At 33.4% G+C, this 17026-nt stretch overlaps 2 protein-coding genes across 4 annotated transcripts; one reads left to right on the forward strand and one right to left on the reverse strand.

Moving 5' to 3' along the window:
* The first annotated feature begins 8244 nt into the window (after window positions 1-8244).
* Window positions 8245-11151, forward strand: LOC103494057 (phenylalanine--tRNA ligase beta subunit, cytoplasmic-like). Of its 3 annotated transcripts, none has more exons than XM_051081056.1 (7): window positions 8275-8398; window positions 8535-8609; window positions 9591-9668; window positions 10163-10258; window positions 10353-10436; window positions 10561-10655; window positions 10879-11151. In XM_051081056.1, the coding sequence occupies exons 1-6, from the start codon at window positions 8303-8305 to the stop codon at window positions 10627-10629; spliced, it is 498 nt and encodes a 165-aa protein (XP_050937013.1). In that variant the 5' UTR covers window positions 8275-8302; the 3' UTR covers window positions 10630-10655; window positions 10879-11151. The 3 variants fall into 3 exon arrangements, with proteins under 3 accessions (XP_050937014.1, XP_050937013.1, XP_050937012.1); XM_051081055.1 differs by having other exon boundaries at window positions 8288-8398; window positions 10902-11151; XM_051081057.1 differs by lacking the exon at window positions 9591-9668 and having other exon boundaries at window positions 8245-8398; window positions 10902-11151.
* A 2481-nt stretch (window positions 11152-13632) lies between these two features.
* LOC127148131 (protein MIS12 homolog) lies at window positions 13633-16817 on the reverse strand. Its single transcript, XM_051081058.1, has 7 exons — window positions 16540-16817; window positions 16398-16455; window positions 16140-16259; window positions 14866-14955; window positions 14656-14794; window positions 14121-14249; window positions 13633-14018 (listed from the first exon to the last, which is right to left on the reverse strand). Exons 1-7 carry the CDS (start codon window positions 16659-16661, stop codon window positions 13957-13959), a joined length of 720 nt encoding a protein of 239 aa, XP_050937015.1. The 5' UTR covers window positions 16662-16817; the 3' UTR covers window positions 13633-13956.
* Between the last annotated feature and the right edge of the window lie 209 nt (window positions 16818-17026).

Raw genomic sequence — 17026 nt, forward strand, 5'->3', positions numbered from 1 at the left:
TATTAGTACATTGATTCTTTCAATGTATATGTAAAATAAATGTGCACAAAAAAAGCAAAATAAGTAAATTATATTCTTAAAATAGTAATTCAAGCAATGAGATCTAAAATTTAGAGAAACATTTAAAAAACAAAAAAATTAATTGAATGAAAATAGTAATTAATATGATGAAATAATGAATTTCAAAACATTAAAATAAAAGCGATTGAGAGATTTATTTTTAATAATGTATTTTTTCAAAATATTGTCAAAAATAGGGTAGAAGCCAAATAATTGACAAAAATAGAGTGATTTAAACAAAATTGTGTACCAAATAAACGACTTTGCTTGGAAGTCGTAGATGGGATCCACGACTTCAATGCGTGGACCCCACTTTTTCTTTCTTCACATTATTTAATTTATATATTTTAATATTTAATATATCGTGGACCCCACACCTTTTAAAAATATTTAGTATATATATATTTAATATTTCAATATTGTGGACCGCATATTTTATTGCTAAGATAATTAATATATAATAGTTAATAATTAATACACACACAGACATACATACATACATACATACATACATACATACATACATACATACATATATATTAAATTTTCAAATTTCAATTTTAAAAAATATCTTTCTTATTAAATATTTTTTCAAATTCCAATTTTCAATTTTTAAAAATAAATTTTCTCATTAATTATCTTTCCAATTTTCAAATACCAATCTTCAATTTTTTTAAAAAAAGATATATATTAACAAAATATGTTATTAAATACTTAAATCTCCAGATTATAATTTTCAAAAATATATTTATAGATCGAAAATATATGAGAATTTATAGAGATTAGAATTTGAAAATTGGAAAGATCATTTTTTAAAATTGAAAATTAGATTTAAATATTAATAATATATTTTGTTAATATATATTTTTTTTAAAAAATTGAAGATTGGTATTTGAAATTTGGAAAGATAATTAATGAGAAAATTTATGTTTAAAAATTAAAAATTGGAATTTGAAAAAATATTTAATAAAAAAGATATTTTTTAAAATTGAAATTGAAATTTTGAATATTTAACATATATATTAATTATATATATATATTAAATATTAAGTTTATATATATTAAATATGTTAAAAAGGTACGGGTCCACACTATATTAAATATTAAAATTATATATATATATTAAATAATGTAAGAAAACAAAACTGTGGGGTCCACGCATTGAAGTCGTGGACCTCATCTACGACTTCCAAGCAAAGTCGTGTTCGTAGTTGTTGGTCATTAAATTTTGACCAATTAAATTTTGCCACGTCATCACAATAAACATTGTGATAATCATAATTCGATTGGGTTGGGATAAATAAGTTTTCTCATATCCGATCTAATTAAGCCCTAAATATAAATTAGGCCAAGAAATAATGGACCAAGCCCATCAAATAAGTGGGCCCGGGAACGAACCTAACAAGCAAATGGGCTCATGCCAGAATGCGAGGTGGGCTCAAGCCCAAGCCCAAGCCCAACAAGCAAACGGGCCCAAGCCCACCTAAAGCCCATAAAATTTCGATATAAATAGAGACATCTACCATTCACTTAAACCCCATGAACTTCCAAAGCACTTAAACCCCTTCCGTCGGGATGATCACCTGATACCTTCGCTTTCTTCAAAGGTCTCTTCCAATGACGATCACTTTTGCTACTATCACTCTCATCTTTATGCTCCTTTACCTCCTCAAGATTAGGAGTCATCGCCTCAACCAATCGAATTTCTTTACCACCCAGGTTGCTCCCTCGGTTATTCGGTAGTCTAGGCTGTGAAGGGGGAGGAATGACACTACTCACCGAATGGTGTCTGTTATCCTCAAAATAGGTCTCGTGCCTCGTGGTCCACCAGTCTGTAAATCGCTGAGTTACATGCTTGCAAGGCTCTAACGAACGGGCGGGCAAGTATAGCTCAGATAAAGTGTTACGTCTCGTACATATTCTTCAGTGATATAATATATTATCCAGCGTGATCGCAGGTGACATGCCCTCTATATCATTAGGGATGTCCTGGTAAAAGCCAAATTTTCGTCCAAATCGATACGGACTGTATGATGTTATGATCCAGGTATATTCGCAACGAGAGGACAAGTAGCAAGAACGTATGCTTACGAAATATGACGTTTGCAGAAACGATGAATCATGGGTATCAACCATGCGTTTATGTTTATTCCTGTTTTGGAGGTTAGCGTGCCACTGAATTCTCGCACCATTATGGATTAATTCTCGTGCCTCATATTCGCCAAAATAAATAGACCCGTCTTCGCTTGAAAAGTTAGTCATCTTGGGGCCTCGAACTTCTGTGGGAAGTGGATAATGAGTGCCAAAATAATAGGCTAACTAGCCATGGACGTAATGCATGGGAAAGTGAAAGTCCATGCATCCTATCGGATTGGAGGCTTTGATTATCAAACCTAGCCCATGGTATATGTTCGCCAAAACTGGAACTGCAAGACTATAAATAGTGCCAGCGGCCATTAAGCTTGCGATCCTAAATACTTCAGGACGAAGAAACTCCTTTTTGAGGAAATACGAAAAGACACAACCAGCAAGATAAGAAGGCAGCTAAATACGTTTCATCCTTTAAATCATCCATGATTCCAAGTTCTACAAATAACATGCTCTCCCTAGAAGACCATTCACGAGCTTGGATCTTCGAACCATCAGAGTTTTGAGTAGATTTGGAGCGCGACGCCTTCTTTTGCTTTCGCGTTGTTGGCTTATCATAGCTCTTAAACCCAAGATACCAAAACGAAATCCAGGAGCCAATAGTTACTTGGGAGTCATTCTTAGAAGATGTCGAGCGGTCATTCCTCTGCGTACAAACTATTGAGTAATACGCCTGAAAAAGATATTGGCAAATTAATTCTTTAAAAGAAGGGATCCTTTCCTCGTAGAAATCTCCCTTAATGGGAAGATCCCCAAAGGACCATAAGTCCCACAAAGAAATGGATAACTCGCCCGCCATAGTATGAAGAGTATTAGTCGAAGGACACCATGCTTCACAAAATGTTCGAACAACATCACTGTTACGATCATAAGTGTATAAAGAAGCTGTTACGGTACCATATAAACGAGTACTGTAAAGAAGTCGTGTATTTCGACCAACTACAAGCTCCAACCACTCCCAATAGCAGTCAGTAAAGTAGAACTCTCCAGGGACCTTGGTCATAGTACCCCAACGTGTTTGGCCTTCAATTAAACGTTGTCCAAGAGTGAGAGCTCTGCCAGAATTAGGAGCCTCATTATGGATAGAAGATTGCAAGACCCATGCGCTTTTTCCCTCAGACAAAGGTATCTCCACGGATAATCTGGGAAGAACTGAGTTGTTGTCTAAGCGTGGCCAATGATCTGCAAAAGCGGCAGCCCATGGCTTCTCCACAATGAGACTAAGTCCATCTTCTCTAGGTTGATTTTTATTATAAAGTATTATGAGATGTCGAACTCCAGACAAGAATCGTTCAGTGAAGTAAACCATCGTTCTGTAAAAGTAAATCATCACGAGCAAGTTAGTGTCAATGACATTGTCTTGGAACAAAGAGTATATGAAAACAAAGTTGACGAATCAATAGGGTGTTATGATAGAGTTGCATTGTCTATCACGAACAAACCCCAAGAATCGAGAAAGCAGCAGGGCGTCATGATAGAGTTGCATCGTCTATCATGAACAAATCCCAGAAGTTGACGAATCAATAGAGCGTCATGATAGAGTTGCATCGTCTATCACAAACAAACCCTAGGCGTCAAGGAAGCAGCAGGGCGTCATGATAGAGTTGCATCGTCTATCATGAACAAACCCCAGAAGTTGATGAATCAGTAGGACGTCATGATAGAGTTGCATCACCTATCACGAACAAATCCAAGACGTCGAGGAAGCAGCAGGGCGTCATGATAGAGTTGCATCGTCTATCATGAACAAACCCCAGAAGTTGATGAATCAGTAGGACGTCATGATAGAGTTGCATCGCCTATCACGAACAAACTCCAGGCGTCGAGGAAGCAGCAGGGCGTCATGATAGAGTTGCATCGTCTATCACGAACAAACCCCAGGCGTCGAGGAAGTAGCATGGCGTCATGATATAGTTGCATCGTCTATCATAAACAAACCCCAAAAGTTGATGAATCAGTAGGACGTTATGATAGAGTTGCATCGCCTATCACAAACAAATCTCAGGCGTCGAGGAAGCAGTAGGGCATCATGATAGAGTTGCATCGTCTATCACGAACAAATCCCAGGCGTCGAGGAATCAATAGGGCGTCATGATAGAGTTGCATCGCCTATTACGAACAAACCCCAGGTGTCGAGGAAGCAGTAGGGCGTCATGATAGAGTTGCATCGTCTATCACGAACAAACCCTAGGCGTCGAAGAAGCAACAAGGCGTCATGATAGAGTTGCATCGTCTATCACGAACAAACCCCAAGCGTCGAAAAAGCAACAGGGCGTCATGATAGAGTTGCATCGTCTATCACGAACAAACCCTAGGCGTCAAGGAAGCAGCATGGCGTCATGATATAGTTGCATCATCTATCATGAACAAACCCCAGAAGTTGATGAATCAGTAGGACGTCATGATAGAGTTGCATCGCCTATCACAAACAAATCTCAGGCGTCGAGGAAGCAGTAGGGCATCATGATAGAGTTGCATCGTCTATCACGAACAAATCCCAGGCGTCGAGGAATCAATAGGGCGTCATGATAGAGTTGCATCGCCTATCACGAACAAACCCCAGGTGTCGAGGAAGCAATAGGGCGTCATGATAGAGTTGCATCGTCTATCACGAACAAACCCTAGGCATCGAGGAATCAGTAGGGCGTCATGATAGAGTTGCATCGTCTATCACGAACAAACCCTAGGCGTCTAAGAAGCAACAAGGCATCATGATAGAGTTGCATCGTCTATCACGAACAAACCCCAAGCGTCGAAAAAGCAATAGGGCGTCATGATAGAGTTGCATCGTTTATCACGAACAAACCCCAGACGTCGAGAAATCAGTAGGGCGTCATGATAGAGTTGCATCGTCTATCACGAACAAACCCAGGCGTCGAGGAAGCAGCAAGGCGTCATGATAGAGTTGCATCGTCTATCACGAACAAACCCCAGACGTCGAAGAAGCAACATGGCGTCATGATAGAGTTGCATCGTCTATCACGAACAAACCCCAGGTGTCGAGGAAGCAGTAGGACGTCATGATAGAGTTGTATCGTTTATCATGAACAAACCTCAAAAGTTGACAGTCATAGAAGCAGGGCATCCAAGAGATTGTAAATTTATATATACTCGCATGGGATCTCCAATTTTTTTTCTTTCTTTTAAAAAAAATGAAGAAGAAAAAAATTCGTTAATAGTAAACAAAAAAATGGGACCAACCTTTGATAGAGCTTCAGGTTGGTATGAACCTGAAAAAAAAATTAGGTAAGCTAGGGATAAAAAAGAAAAAGAAGAGATTAACAAATAAATAAATAAATGAATGAAAAAGTCTTTCTTTATATATATATAACAAAAAAAATAAAAAAATAAAAAAAAAAGAAAAGAAAAGAAAAAGAATTATAAATAAATAAATAATAGATTTTAAAAAAATAGCAAACAAAGTGGAAAGTTAACAAAAAAAAAAAGAGAAGAAACTAATTTTAAAACAATAATGATAATAATAACAATAAACATTTATGAAAAATAAAAATAAAAAAAGAGAAGAAAATTATAGAAATCATATATAAAAAAAATAAAGAAGAGATTAATAAGAAAAAAAAGTTAAAAAAAAAAAGAAGAAGAAAAAGTCTGTCTTTTAGAAATTGTAAAAAAATATGTATAAAAAAAATAAAAAAAGAAAAATAATTATAAATAGATATTATTTTAAAAAAAAAGACAAAAAAAAAAAAAAAAAAAAAAACTTAAAGGGTCAGCAGCTGCCGCACCCCCATTTTTTTTTCTCTTCTCTCTCTTTCTTTTCTCTCTGCACTTCTTCTTCTTTCCTCCTTTTTCTCTTTTTTTTTTTTCTTTCTTTCACCTTTCCTATTTTCTTTTTTCTTCTTTATCCTCTACATCCCTCATGTATTTTTTTCACTCTCTTCTTTGCATCCCATTCTTTTTCTCTCCTTCTCTCAACTTATTCCAAAAAAGAAAAAAGAAAAAAAGAAAACGAAGAACAAACAATGAGTCTTCGTACAATGGTGCAATCAGCGGTTGTGGCCCCCAAAGAAAACTGATGTATAAGAAATCTCTACAGTCTAGGGATCAAATTTTTTTTCTCCTTTCTTTAACAATGGGGAAGTGTGGTGTTTTTGTCTGTTTACCCCTCTGGCCTTCAATTATTTATAAGAAATGGGGAAGATCATGTTGTTTTTAGTTGTTGAGATTTAACATTTAAATTGTTGAGATATTCATCTAAAACATTTAAATTGTTGAAATCTTTATCTAAATCTTGAAGAAGTTTTTTTTAAATCTTAGAGAAGTTTGAGATTTATTTATTTATTATTTTTTCTTTTTCTTCCGTTTTTTAGAAAATATATATCTATATATTATATATAAATAATAATAATTCAAAAGATGAAGATATATATATATTAAAAAAAAAAATGAATGATCGTCATTCATATATACATTTTTATCTTCCTTATTTTTTTTATTTTTTTGTTTTCTTTCTCTTTTCTTCTAAATATGTTGAAAATATAATAAAATAAATAAATACTAATTTTACTTTCTCCCATTTCTCTTTTACACTAAAAAAATGAAAAATTAACATATAGAGTCAATAATAATAATAATAATAATAAACAACTTGCATCCATGAATTGACAATATTCCAATTTCATTACTCTTGAGCTTCAATCTTCAAATTACTATTTAAAATTTTTTTAATTAAATTAAATTTCACATATTGTTTTAATCACTCATATCCGAATGCATAGTGATTAATTTGACATTTTTAATGGGAGCCAAAATCAAGAACAAATCGCTTGATTTTTGGTCTCAGATTATTGTTTTCGAAATTCATCCACAGTGTACGAATCTCGAAAAGGGGTATTTGTTGAGCAATAAATTTTGGCAAATTAAATTCAGCCACGTCATCACAGTAAACATTGTGATAATCATAATTCGATTGGGTTGGAATAATTAAGTTTTCTCGTATCCGATCTAATTAAGCCCTAAATATAAATTAGGCCGAGAAATAATGGGCCAAGTCCGTCAAACAAGTGGGCCCGGGAACGAACCCAACAAGCAAATGGACCCAAGCCCAGAATGCCAGGTGGGTTCAAGCCCAAGCCTAAGTCCAACCGACAGATAGGCCCAAGCCCAAGCCCAACAAGCAAACGAGCCCAAGCCCACCTAAAGCCCATAAAATTTCTCTATGAATAAAGACATCTACCATTCATTTGGGGGACCTTTGGTTGAAAAGAATAATCGAAGCTCAAGAATTGAAGACAAAAACTTCTGAAGACTCTCAAGACGTGCAAGTTATCATCAACCTCAAAATCATCCTTCTGAAAGATCGAACACTTGGAATATCAAACTTTCCTTGAATTCCAGAAGATTGAAGCTCGAATTGACTTGTAATTACAACTTCTTGAAGATCGAAGACCACGAAGTTCTAAATTTTACTTTTTGTATTCGAGAGAAAGAATCAAAAGACTAAATATTAGAGATTGTATTCACAATACATAAATCAATACAAAGTTCGATTCCACGAATTAAATTTCTCCTGAAATCTCGTGTGAACAGTAGTACACGATTTTGCCCAAATCACTCTATTTTTGTCAATAGTTTGCCTTCTACCCTATTTTTGACCATTTTTTTTAAAAATACATTATTAAAAATAAATCTCCAAGCGATTGTATTATATATATTACGATAGTAGAATATTAACATATTACTCCAATAATTTAATTACTAGAACACTTTTTATCTGTTTAAACATAAATAGTCTTTTTAGAGGCAATCAGTTTTGGTACGAGAACATTAGAATAAAAATTATTACATTATCGAATTTCTAATTTAATTTATTATATGTTCAAAGTTACTGTTAAAAATAAACTAATTGAAACTATTTTTGAGCAAGTAAAAGTAGAATATCATGATTTATAAAGGCAATCAGTTTTGGTATAAAACAAGCAATACTTTATTAGAAAACAATGTCTATTAGCTCTCAGCAATTTGTTTTCATTATTATTCCAATTGGTTACATGGAAACCATCCACTTCAAAACGAGCCCATTGGAGCACAGACGTAAAAGTAGTGCCCATTGGAGCACACTTGTTAAGTTTCCATGGCTTGCAATTTTACACTATATGCCATGTTAAAGCGTGAAGATGATAAATCTACCGCAGTTGTCATTGGAAATCCCCGTTCAACTGATTTTGAGGTTTGTTAACCTCATCTGGGTTTTTGATCAACTTGGCCCTTGGGATACCGATCTGAATATGAAACATGCTAGAAATTATTTCAACTACAAACATTTGGTGCTTTTACAAAGTTTTGCAGTTTTTCAACATTGCCAGGTTGTCCGAACCAGTCTTATGCCTGGTCTTTTGAAAATTGTTGGACATAATAAGGATCACCCAAAGCCCATAAAGGTACATATTTCAATTTTCTGTTAGTGTTTACTGCTTTTTTTTTCCTTTTTTTTTTTTTACAACTTGAAGGTGCAAACCAACTGTGGTCATTTGTGTTAAAAATATTGGTACAGACATTTGGGATTAATACACCCGCATGCTTCAGCGTATACATATTCTGAAGTTTATAATTGGCAATTATACTAAATAAAGAGTGTATAAAATGTACATAATATTTATTGCATTTTGACGTTTCCTGTGGATTGTTTTCATGCTGTGGCCGCAATAGTAGGTCAAATGGTATGAAATAACCTAATACTCCCTTGTTCTTGGGTCAGAATGATAGAGTTTATTTGTCATGGTGATGTGAGCTGTGACTGTTATGTGGGTTTAACCCCTAATGACAATTAGGAGCTGAAAAAGTTGTAAAGTTCACAGTTTGGACTCCCAGTTGAGATGGTCACTTCTTGGAGAAGGAAAGATGAGAAGTTTGAGCAGTTCTTTTTATTAAGTCTTAGAGTTGAGGCCGAGTTAGTTGATAAAATGGGTCTCTTTATCTTCATTATTCTTATATGTTCTATTCATTGGCTATTGATTGTGTGGTAGAAAATTTATATAGGTTCTTAGGAAGAGATTGTTTGGCTTTTCCTTCTTGTGTTTTTCTCTTACTCCTTTATACTTTTATGCTTAAGTCTATTTTCTGAAGAAAAAGATGGTTTAGGAGTTTCCCCACTTGGATAGGCATTCTTTAATGTCTGGGAATGATTTCTCTAGTTTATTTTTACAATTGTTCATATTTTGTATGTTATCTTATGATGATCTGTTTCATGATATCATTAAAGGTGCAGGTAGGTTAGCAATGCCCTTATGAATAATATAAAAGCAATGATATCTGTTTATTAAGCTATTGTCTGAATACATTTTTTGAAGACTTGTTTGTTTTAAAGTTAAACTTTAAAAATGCTTAGGAAGTTAAATTGTCTGTCAACTTTTTTGTTCTAGATATTTGAAGTTGGTGATGTATCATTGCTGGCGCTAGAAATCATCGTTATCTTGCTGCTCTATAATTCTGGATTTGAAGTAAGAATCTAAATAGAAGTCTATTTGTTTTTAAATTTACTATTATTTACCGTCTATCTAACATCTAGACATGTTTTATTTTATTTCTGCAAAAATGTTGGTGAATTTATTATAAAATGAATAGAACGTTGGAAGAATGATTAGTTAAAAAAAAAGAGAGATTTTTTATGAAATTAGACTGAGGTACAGTTTCTGATATATAATTTCTAGAAAAAATACCGCAACAATCATTTATCTTTTAAAGTTAGCGTTTGTATCATGATGAGAGAGTTTCTCTTTTTGTGTATTCATATATACTGCATTTTTCTATGTCATACATATTACATTATTTTCCAAAGTAATAAACTGTTCTTATAAACCATCTTCTTTTCTTCTGTTGTGTGTGCCTTTTTTTCTGTGGCCATCTTTCTCAATTGGTAACTTGTAATCCATGGCAGAGTGTGTGTGTGTGTGTTTTTCTTTTTCCTTTTTAATTATTATTTTTGATTTTTCAGTTGATTCATGGTTTGGTTGACCGAATGATGGAAGTCGTGGGAGCTCCTTTTGTCTCAGTTGGCGATGATACTGGGTATTACATAAAATGTTCAGATGTAGGTGAATTGTTTTGCTCATATGCTATTTCACAGTGGGAAACTTAGAATTGACTCTGTTTCTTGGTCTGAATTTTGTTTATTTGTTGTGTAGAACCCGGAGTTTCTTACTGGTAGACAAGCTCACATCATTTATAAAGGAAAGAAAATTGGCACTTTCGGAATTGTTCATCCCGAGGTAGCACCACCTCTTGGAATTAAGCTTTTTAACAAACCCCGCGACCATGATATCGATAATACACATATAGTTGGTATTTGCATGATACCATACTAATACTGATATATCTCTTGTTTGACATCAGGTTTTGGAGAACTTTGACATTCCCGATCCATGTTCCTTAGTTGAAGTTAACATGGAGAGCTTTTTATAGCATTGATTCCACAGTCGATGATACGAGTAAGTAAACCTTGCTCTTCCTTTTTATTTTTTCAAGTATAGTCCTTTCGTTTTCTTATTCAATTTAATGGAGATTATATAGCTAGAATAGGGCGGAGCTTAGGATAATAAAAAGAATGCGGAGTCAAGTAAAAGTGTATTTCGGAAAGATTTTAAGAACTTTAAAGTCACTCCCAAGCACATTTTTAAACAATGACATTACTTTCTCCATAACCTGAAGTAGGTATGCTTTCTTGGTTGCTGTAGGTTTTGAGGTTTTTCTCAGCTAACTCTCTTCCAAACAACACACGTTCTGTGTTTCGAGAACTCGAAGGCTGTCTCGCTTCAACTTTTAATCCCTCATCTAAAGAACCACACTCAGAAACTTTGGCCATTTGTGGTGTAATTGTATGCCAAAACGTTGGTTCACTCTCCATTAAAGTTTTTAACATTCATTGTCATGATTTCAGGCAGACTAATTTTTGGTATTTAATATACAACGGTCTATATTTCTTCACTCCTTTTCAATTTTCATCCAATTGTTTGTGTTATATAGTTTAGGGCTGGGTATTGATTAAGCAAATTAATAAACAACTTCGATCTTTAAAGGCTGATTTCATTTGTGATCATCTTGTAAGAGTTAGTTAAGTTGGTTTCTTATGAAAAATATGTTTTTTTTAACTTTAATTTCAGTTTAGAAGCTCAACTTGTAGTTAATTTGAATTTCTTGGGTACATTTTTATCCTATATGGTTGCAATTACTATACATCTTATATTTAATAAGACCGAAGCTACATGGAGTATAGCAAATATTTCGATTAAATGTTAATTTACCAATTGTGTGATCCCATCCCAACTCAAACCTATATATATCAAAGCTAAATCATAGCACATTAAAATAATACTTATGCCAATGTTGTATTTCCTTTCAAACTATAAATCTCCCAAGCTTTTTCAGGAAAAATAAGAATTAGAGATGAAATGAAACACTTGAGGATGCCATTCATTGAAGCAACTCCTATGATATGCTGTTTTAGGATTTGGTGGCTTCCCTTTTTTATGATTCTTCAATGGGGCTGAACCTTTCTCAGCCTCTTTTACAATTTCATGAAACTCCATTGGCCCTCCACATGGAACTCTCGTGATTCTCAATGGGCGTAATCCACTTATACTTTTCTTGTCATTAATTTCTGTAGTCATTCTATCAGGAATAGTGAATGATATCCCAAACTTGATTTGATGCACAGTTCTTACCTCCATTCTTTCCTTTGAGGCCTCTTCAAGCTTCTCTTTTAGCACTCTAAATCGTTTTGCTATCGTTCGAGCTTGGTCCCTCTTCTTCATCTTTGTGTTTTTGTTTCTTGTTTTGGCCATGGTTGGGGTGAAGATTTTGAGTGCAGAAATGGAAATTTTCAAGCTGTATTATAAGGAAATTCAAGGGGGAAATTCAAGGATGTGTTTTGTATTCTCAAATACTTCAAATCTCATTATAAAGCTTATTAGAGAAGTTAGCTTGTGAAATAAGATCTCTTTTAGCCTCAAATTTAATTATTACTTTACATTATCTTATTTATAATATTACTAAATTGGTATTTATTTTCACTTGTTTTTTAATCTTAAAAATAGTCAATTGAACTAATTTATTTTCACCGTGTCTTTATTTCTTCAATGTGTCTTTATTTCTTCACTGTTGTATTATAAAGGGAGTATGTCCTTTTTACCTCCTACGATTTTCATAAATTCTCATATTACTTTTCATCGAATGATTGTAACTTTTCAAGTGAAATTTTAGGTGACTTAGTGCATTTGATGTTGATGGGATGCAACTCTTCGAGATAGCTAAAATGTATCTGTTCCAAGTGGAGGTGTGTTACATTAGTACATTGATTCTCTCAACTAATATGTGAGATAAATGTCTACAAGAAAAGCAAAATAAATACATGTACTGATATTCTTAAAAGTAATTCAATTAATGAGATCTAAAATTTCGAAAACATTTAAAAAAAATTAATTAATTGAAAGTAATAATTAATACGATGAAATAATGCATCATTTAAAAACATTAAAATAAAAGTGATTGTATTATATATATTAAAATATTAGAATATTAACTTATTACTTCAATAATTTAATTATTAGAACATTTTTTCTCTCTTTAAACATAAAGATTACTTTTAAACACGATAATATGAGAATATTAGAATAAAATTATTACATTATCTAATTTTTAATTTTATTTATTATATGTTCAAAAAGTTATTATTAAAAAAGAACTAATTGAAACTATAAGATTTGACGTATTGGTAAAAATAGAATATCATAATTGATATAAGCACCCAGTTTTAGTGCAAAACAAGCAGTACTTTATAAAACAATGTCTATCAACTCTTAGCAATTTGTTTTCATTATTATTACAATCGGCCATGTGGGAAAGCCATTGACTTCAAAAAAAGCCCATTGGAGCACAGCAAGTAAAACGAGTGCCCATTGGAGCACAGCAAGTAAAACGAGTGCCCATTGGAGCACACTTGTTAAGTTTCCAAGTTAACTTTCCATGGCTTACAATTTTACACTAACTTTACACTATGTACATTTCAACAACGTCTGAACAACGTCTGACAATCATTCATGAAGTATAAATTTTTTGAAGTTTCAAAAGAAAGTTGGAACTTGAAACGATGCAATAGTGATTTAGAACAAGTAATTATCTAAAACTTTATCCTAAGCAATGCCACATTATTCTAGAACACAATTTTCATTTGAGACCTTATAGGATTTCTACATCAAAAATATTTTGAAGTTTTTATAAAACGTCAAAGGATATATTTGAGAGGATAGAAAGAAATAAGTTTACAATGAGTTTTAATTATAAGTCTATGGATGCTTTGGATCTAGTTTGTAATACAAAATCTATTCACTTTTTTTAGTCCTATTCTCTTTTCTATTGTTTTGACACTTTATGATCTCATTCCCATCTACCCAGTTGATTCTCCATTCATTCCAACACCTTCCAATTACCAGTAATTCCATTTACAACTTTTTGAAAGTTTGATAATATTTTTTAAACAAAAGTATAAGCTTCAAAAGTGTAATACAAACCATAACAATTGATTTACGAAGGATTAAGCCAACTAGTCATGGCTCATCTGCAAACTCTCTAAGGCGATTGCTAAGGATAGTCATCAATCCAAATGATATATCATACAAATTTGGTTTGGAATATCTCACAACTGCTAAATAAAGTTTAAACATTGAAGAACTCATAGTGACAAGTTTCGAAAAGCATGATATACAGTAAGATTGAAGTCATGGTGAAATAACTTCAAATCTTCTTCAAATCAGATAAAAATTCTTGAATATCATCCAGCTTAGCATTAGAGAAACCTGCACGACAGAAACAAGCATCAACGAGCATGTGAGAAGATATTCAGCTTCAAAAAAGCTAAAACCAGCTTCATTGATAATAAAGTAGCTTGAAAATCCTACCATTGTGATGGTGAGAGATGTCTCCATTTGTATGAACCTTCTCTACTTTAGCGAGCTTGGCTTCCTCCGTCCTCCTTTTCTTCATCTTTCCTATTTTTGCACGGAGCTCTGATGCAGTTTTGATCATTTCTGAAAGAAATTGATACATGTTAGAATTCTGCTTCCTACAACAATGAACAACTTTTACCTACCGACTTTTGAAGTTTTAGTACAACGAAATTTAATAACTAATGAATAAATTTTATCCAAGTGGCAATCAAAATGAAAATAGCAAGAGATGTTGCCTTATTCACATACTGCAAGAAGCTCCTCTTTTATGGAATGAACAGAAAATGAGACAATTAGAGTTTAGGGTAACATAAAAATTGCATAAATGAAATGATTTTATAGGTGTCAAACTTAAGTGTCATTTGGAACTATCACATTTGTATACTTCATTTCGAGGATGCCTTCATGAGTGTACTAGTAGAGTAGTGTGCATGTAAACCCAGGAGTGCAAGAAGAAAAAATTGGTTTTAAGCACATCTTTAATTACCCTGGAACATGTCATTCACAGAACTTTGCTCATATAGTTGTAATGCTTCGTTGAAATGACTGATTTGGGAGTTACTGGAAGCAGTTTGCCTTTCCAAAGCTTGTAGCTCTTGGTTTAATACAATATTCTCTTTTCTGACCTGAAGAATATATTTCCTCATGAAATATGATTTACATAACGCACATGTTAAACATACGACATATTCAATACCTCGGAGAGCTTATTTCTCAAAAGATCTAGCTCTGTATCCAGATCCACGTCTTGGTCATGATTTATTGAAGTGACACCAGGTGATTCATCCTAAGACAACTTAAAGAAAACATTTAGATCTGAATCAGAAATATGTTTATCGGCTATTACATTAGAAAGAAGAAAAAGTAGTAAAAGAACACAGACTCAATTAGCCATAACTCTAAGTTCTCAAACAAGGGGGGAAACATTGATAATTTAGCATCCTGACAATAAGATATTGTGGATTTCAATGAGATGCCAGTGAAACAAACAGAAGTTGCCCAACCCCAAGTAAACTATATTGGTGCAAAATGAAAGGAATCGAACTGGACCTTACATAGGAGACTTCAAATATAATTGAAAAAGAAAAGGCATGATGCCCCAGTGACAGATTTTTAGACCGAAAAAGAAGGGAATTCAGACAGAAATAAGCAAGCGAGACACTTATGGCCTGCGAAAGGGAGACTCTTTGTTGAACTACTTGACGAAAGAAGGGAAAAGCATAAACAAGTGCAACTGCCTCTTCGGGAACAACTAATCAGCCACTAATTTAGCATTCCTAGTGCTGCAGGCATTTGGTCGCATTCCTTTTAGAGCTAAAAAGAATCTTTTACTGTCACGAACACATTTTAGTTACAATCGAACCACGTTAAGTTATTGCTAACAAAATGAGGAAGCTCTGAGGTCTGAAAATATGGAAACTCGTGATTACATCTGAAACTCAATGATGCACAGTAACTGGGCTTTCTCCTCAAAATTTGTTCGTCCCAGACAAAAAAATTGAGGAAGCTATCAAGTCAGTACAAAATAAATGGGAAACTCGCTGCATAAGCAACCAGCCAATTTACATGCTAAGTTATATATAGAGAGAACTTTTGAACAAGCAAAGTTATATATATATATATATATATATATATATATATATATATATGTGAAGGTATGACATCGATATTAAGGGTTTATAAACATGTCAACTATCTTTTGTAAACACATAAAAACATGAAAAGATATCATCTATTTATCTCAATATGAATATTACTTAAAAGCAAGATCTACAACTTAGTTTGAAAGCAAAAGCAATTCAATAGCTAATTTAAACAATTCCTGTTAATTTATTGTTTTGCAATGATATCTGTCAATGTTGATATATAATCGATAAACTACAAACTAAAATTCAGATATTGATACCGACGTGGATATTTTATTCTTTGGCAAAGGAGCCTCATTACGGACGGAGTAGAAGAAGAACCTACATTTGAGGGTAAAGAAAAACCTTCAGGCACTGAAAAACAGTGATTAAGACAGTACTTTTCCCACATGGCCAATCGCTTATCCAGACCCAATTGGACCAACGCTCGGACTTGCGATATTCCCTACATAAAACGAGGCAAATAAACAATTTCTGTTCAAAGAAAATGGGAACAATTCAAAGAAGGGCTTAAGAGTACAAACTTAAGAATTCAGAAATTAACAAGAAAATGCCAAATAACATAACTCAAATTAAATCTTACCAGGGTAAGATCCTGAGATCTATCGGAGCCCTCGGTCTTCAAGGCAGCAGATGCTTGTCTGAAGGGAAAAAGAATTAACAAAATTAACGGAACAAAATTGAAAAACCTAAGTTAAAGAAATGGAAAACAGAGAGAGCAATACGATTGATAGAAATCGAAAGCATCATCAACCAAATCGTCGACAGTATTGAGAGCTTCATTAATGAAGAGCTGTGGATTGAGATTGAGGGAATTGAATACCGATTCGCCTTTACTTCCTTCCATCAAAATTACCCTTTTGCTTCCTGAAAAGCCTTCTTACCCAAAGAAGAAGAAGAAGAGGAGGAGGAGAAATTCAAATGGGAAGGGGAAGCTCCAAAGCTTTGGCAAAAATGGAGGAATTTTGCCGCCAAAATGGTAATGGCGAGTGATGGAGATACGTAGTGAGTGGCCTTAACCTTAACTTAAATTACAAATTAATCCCTAATTTAAATAAACTTAAATTTTAATTTTACAACTTAATATTACTTTTATAGTTACATAAAATCTTATAAATAATAATGAAATTTTGAAAGGAAAAAGAAAATCAAATTTAGAAAGATTTTTATTGAGTTTAAAAACTAAACGATACACTACACCAACTCAAATTT

Source organism: Cucumis melo, chromosome 2 (assembly GCF_025177605.1).
Source record: "Cucumis melo cultivar AY chromosome 2, USDA_Cmelo_AY_1.0, whole genome shotgun sequence".
Classification (NCBI taxonomy): Eukaryota; Viridiplantae; Streptophyta; class Magnoliopsida; order Cucurbitales; family Cucurbitaceae; genus Cucumis; species Cucumis melo.

Bases quoted from the DNA above. Each gene is read 5' to 3' on its own strand.
- LOC103494057 (XM_051081056.1), top strand. From the start codon at position 8,303: ATGGCTTGCAATTTTACACTATATGCCATGTTAAAGCGTGAAGATGAT. The intron at 10,259-10,352 runs GTAGGTGAATTG...TTTGTTGTGTAG, and splicing joins ATTACATAAAATGTTCAGAT to AACCCGGAGTTTCTTACTGG. The intron at 10,437-10,560 runs GTAGCACCACCT...GTTTGACATCAG, and splicing joins TCGGAATTGTTCATCCCGAG to GTTTTGGAGAACTTTGACAT.
- LOC127148131 (XM_051081058.1), bottom strand. From the start codon at position 16,661: ATGGAAGGAAGTAAAGGCGAATCGGTATTCAATTCCCTCAATCTCAAT. The intron at 14,795-14,865 runs GTATTGAATATG...TATATTCTTCAG, and splicing joins TGAGAAATAAGCTCTCCGAG to GTCAGAAAAGAGAATATTGT. The intron at 14,250-14,655 runs GTAATTAAAGAT...AATTTCTTTCAG, and splicing joins TGTGAATGACATGTTCCAGG to AAATGATCAAAACTGCATCA.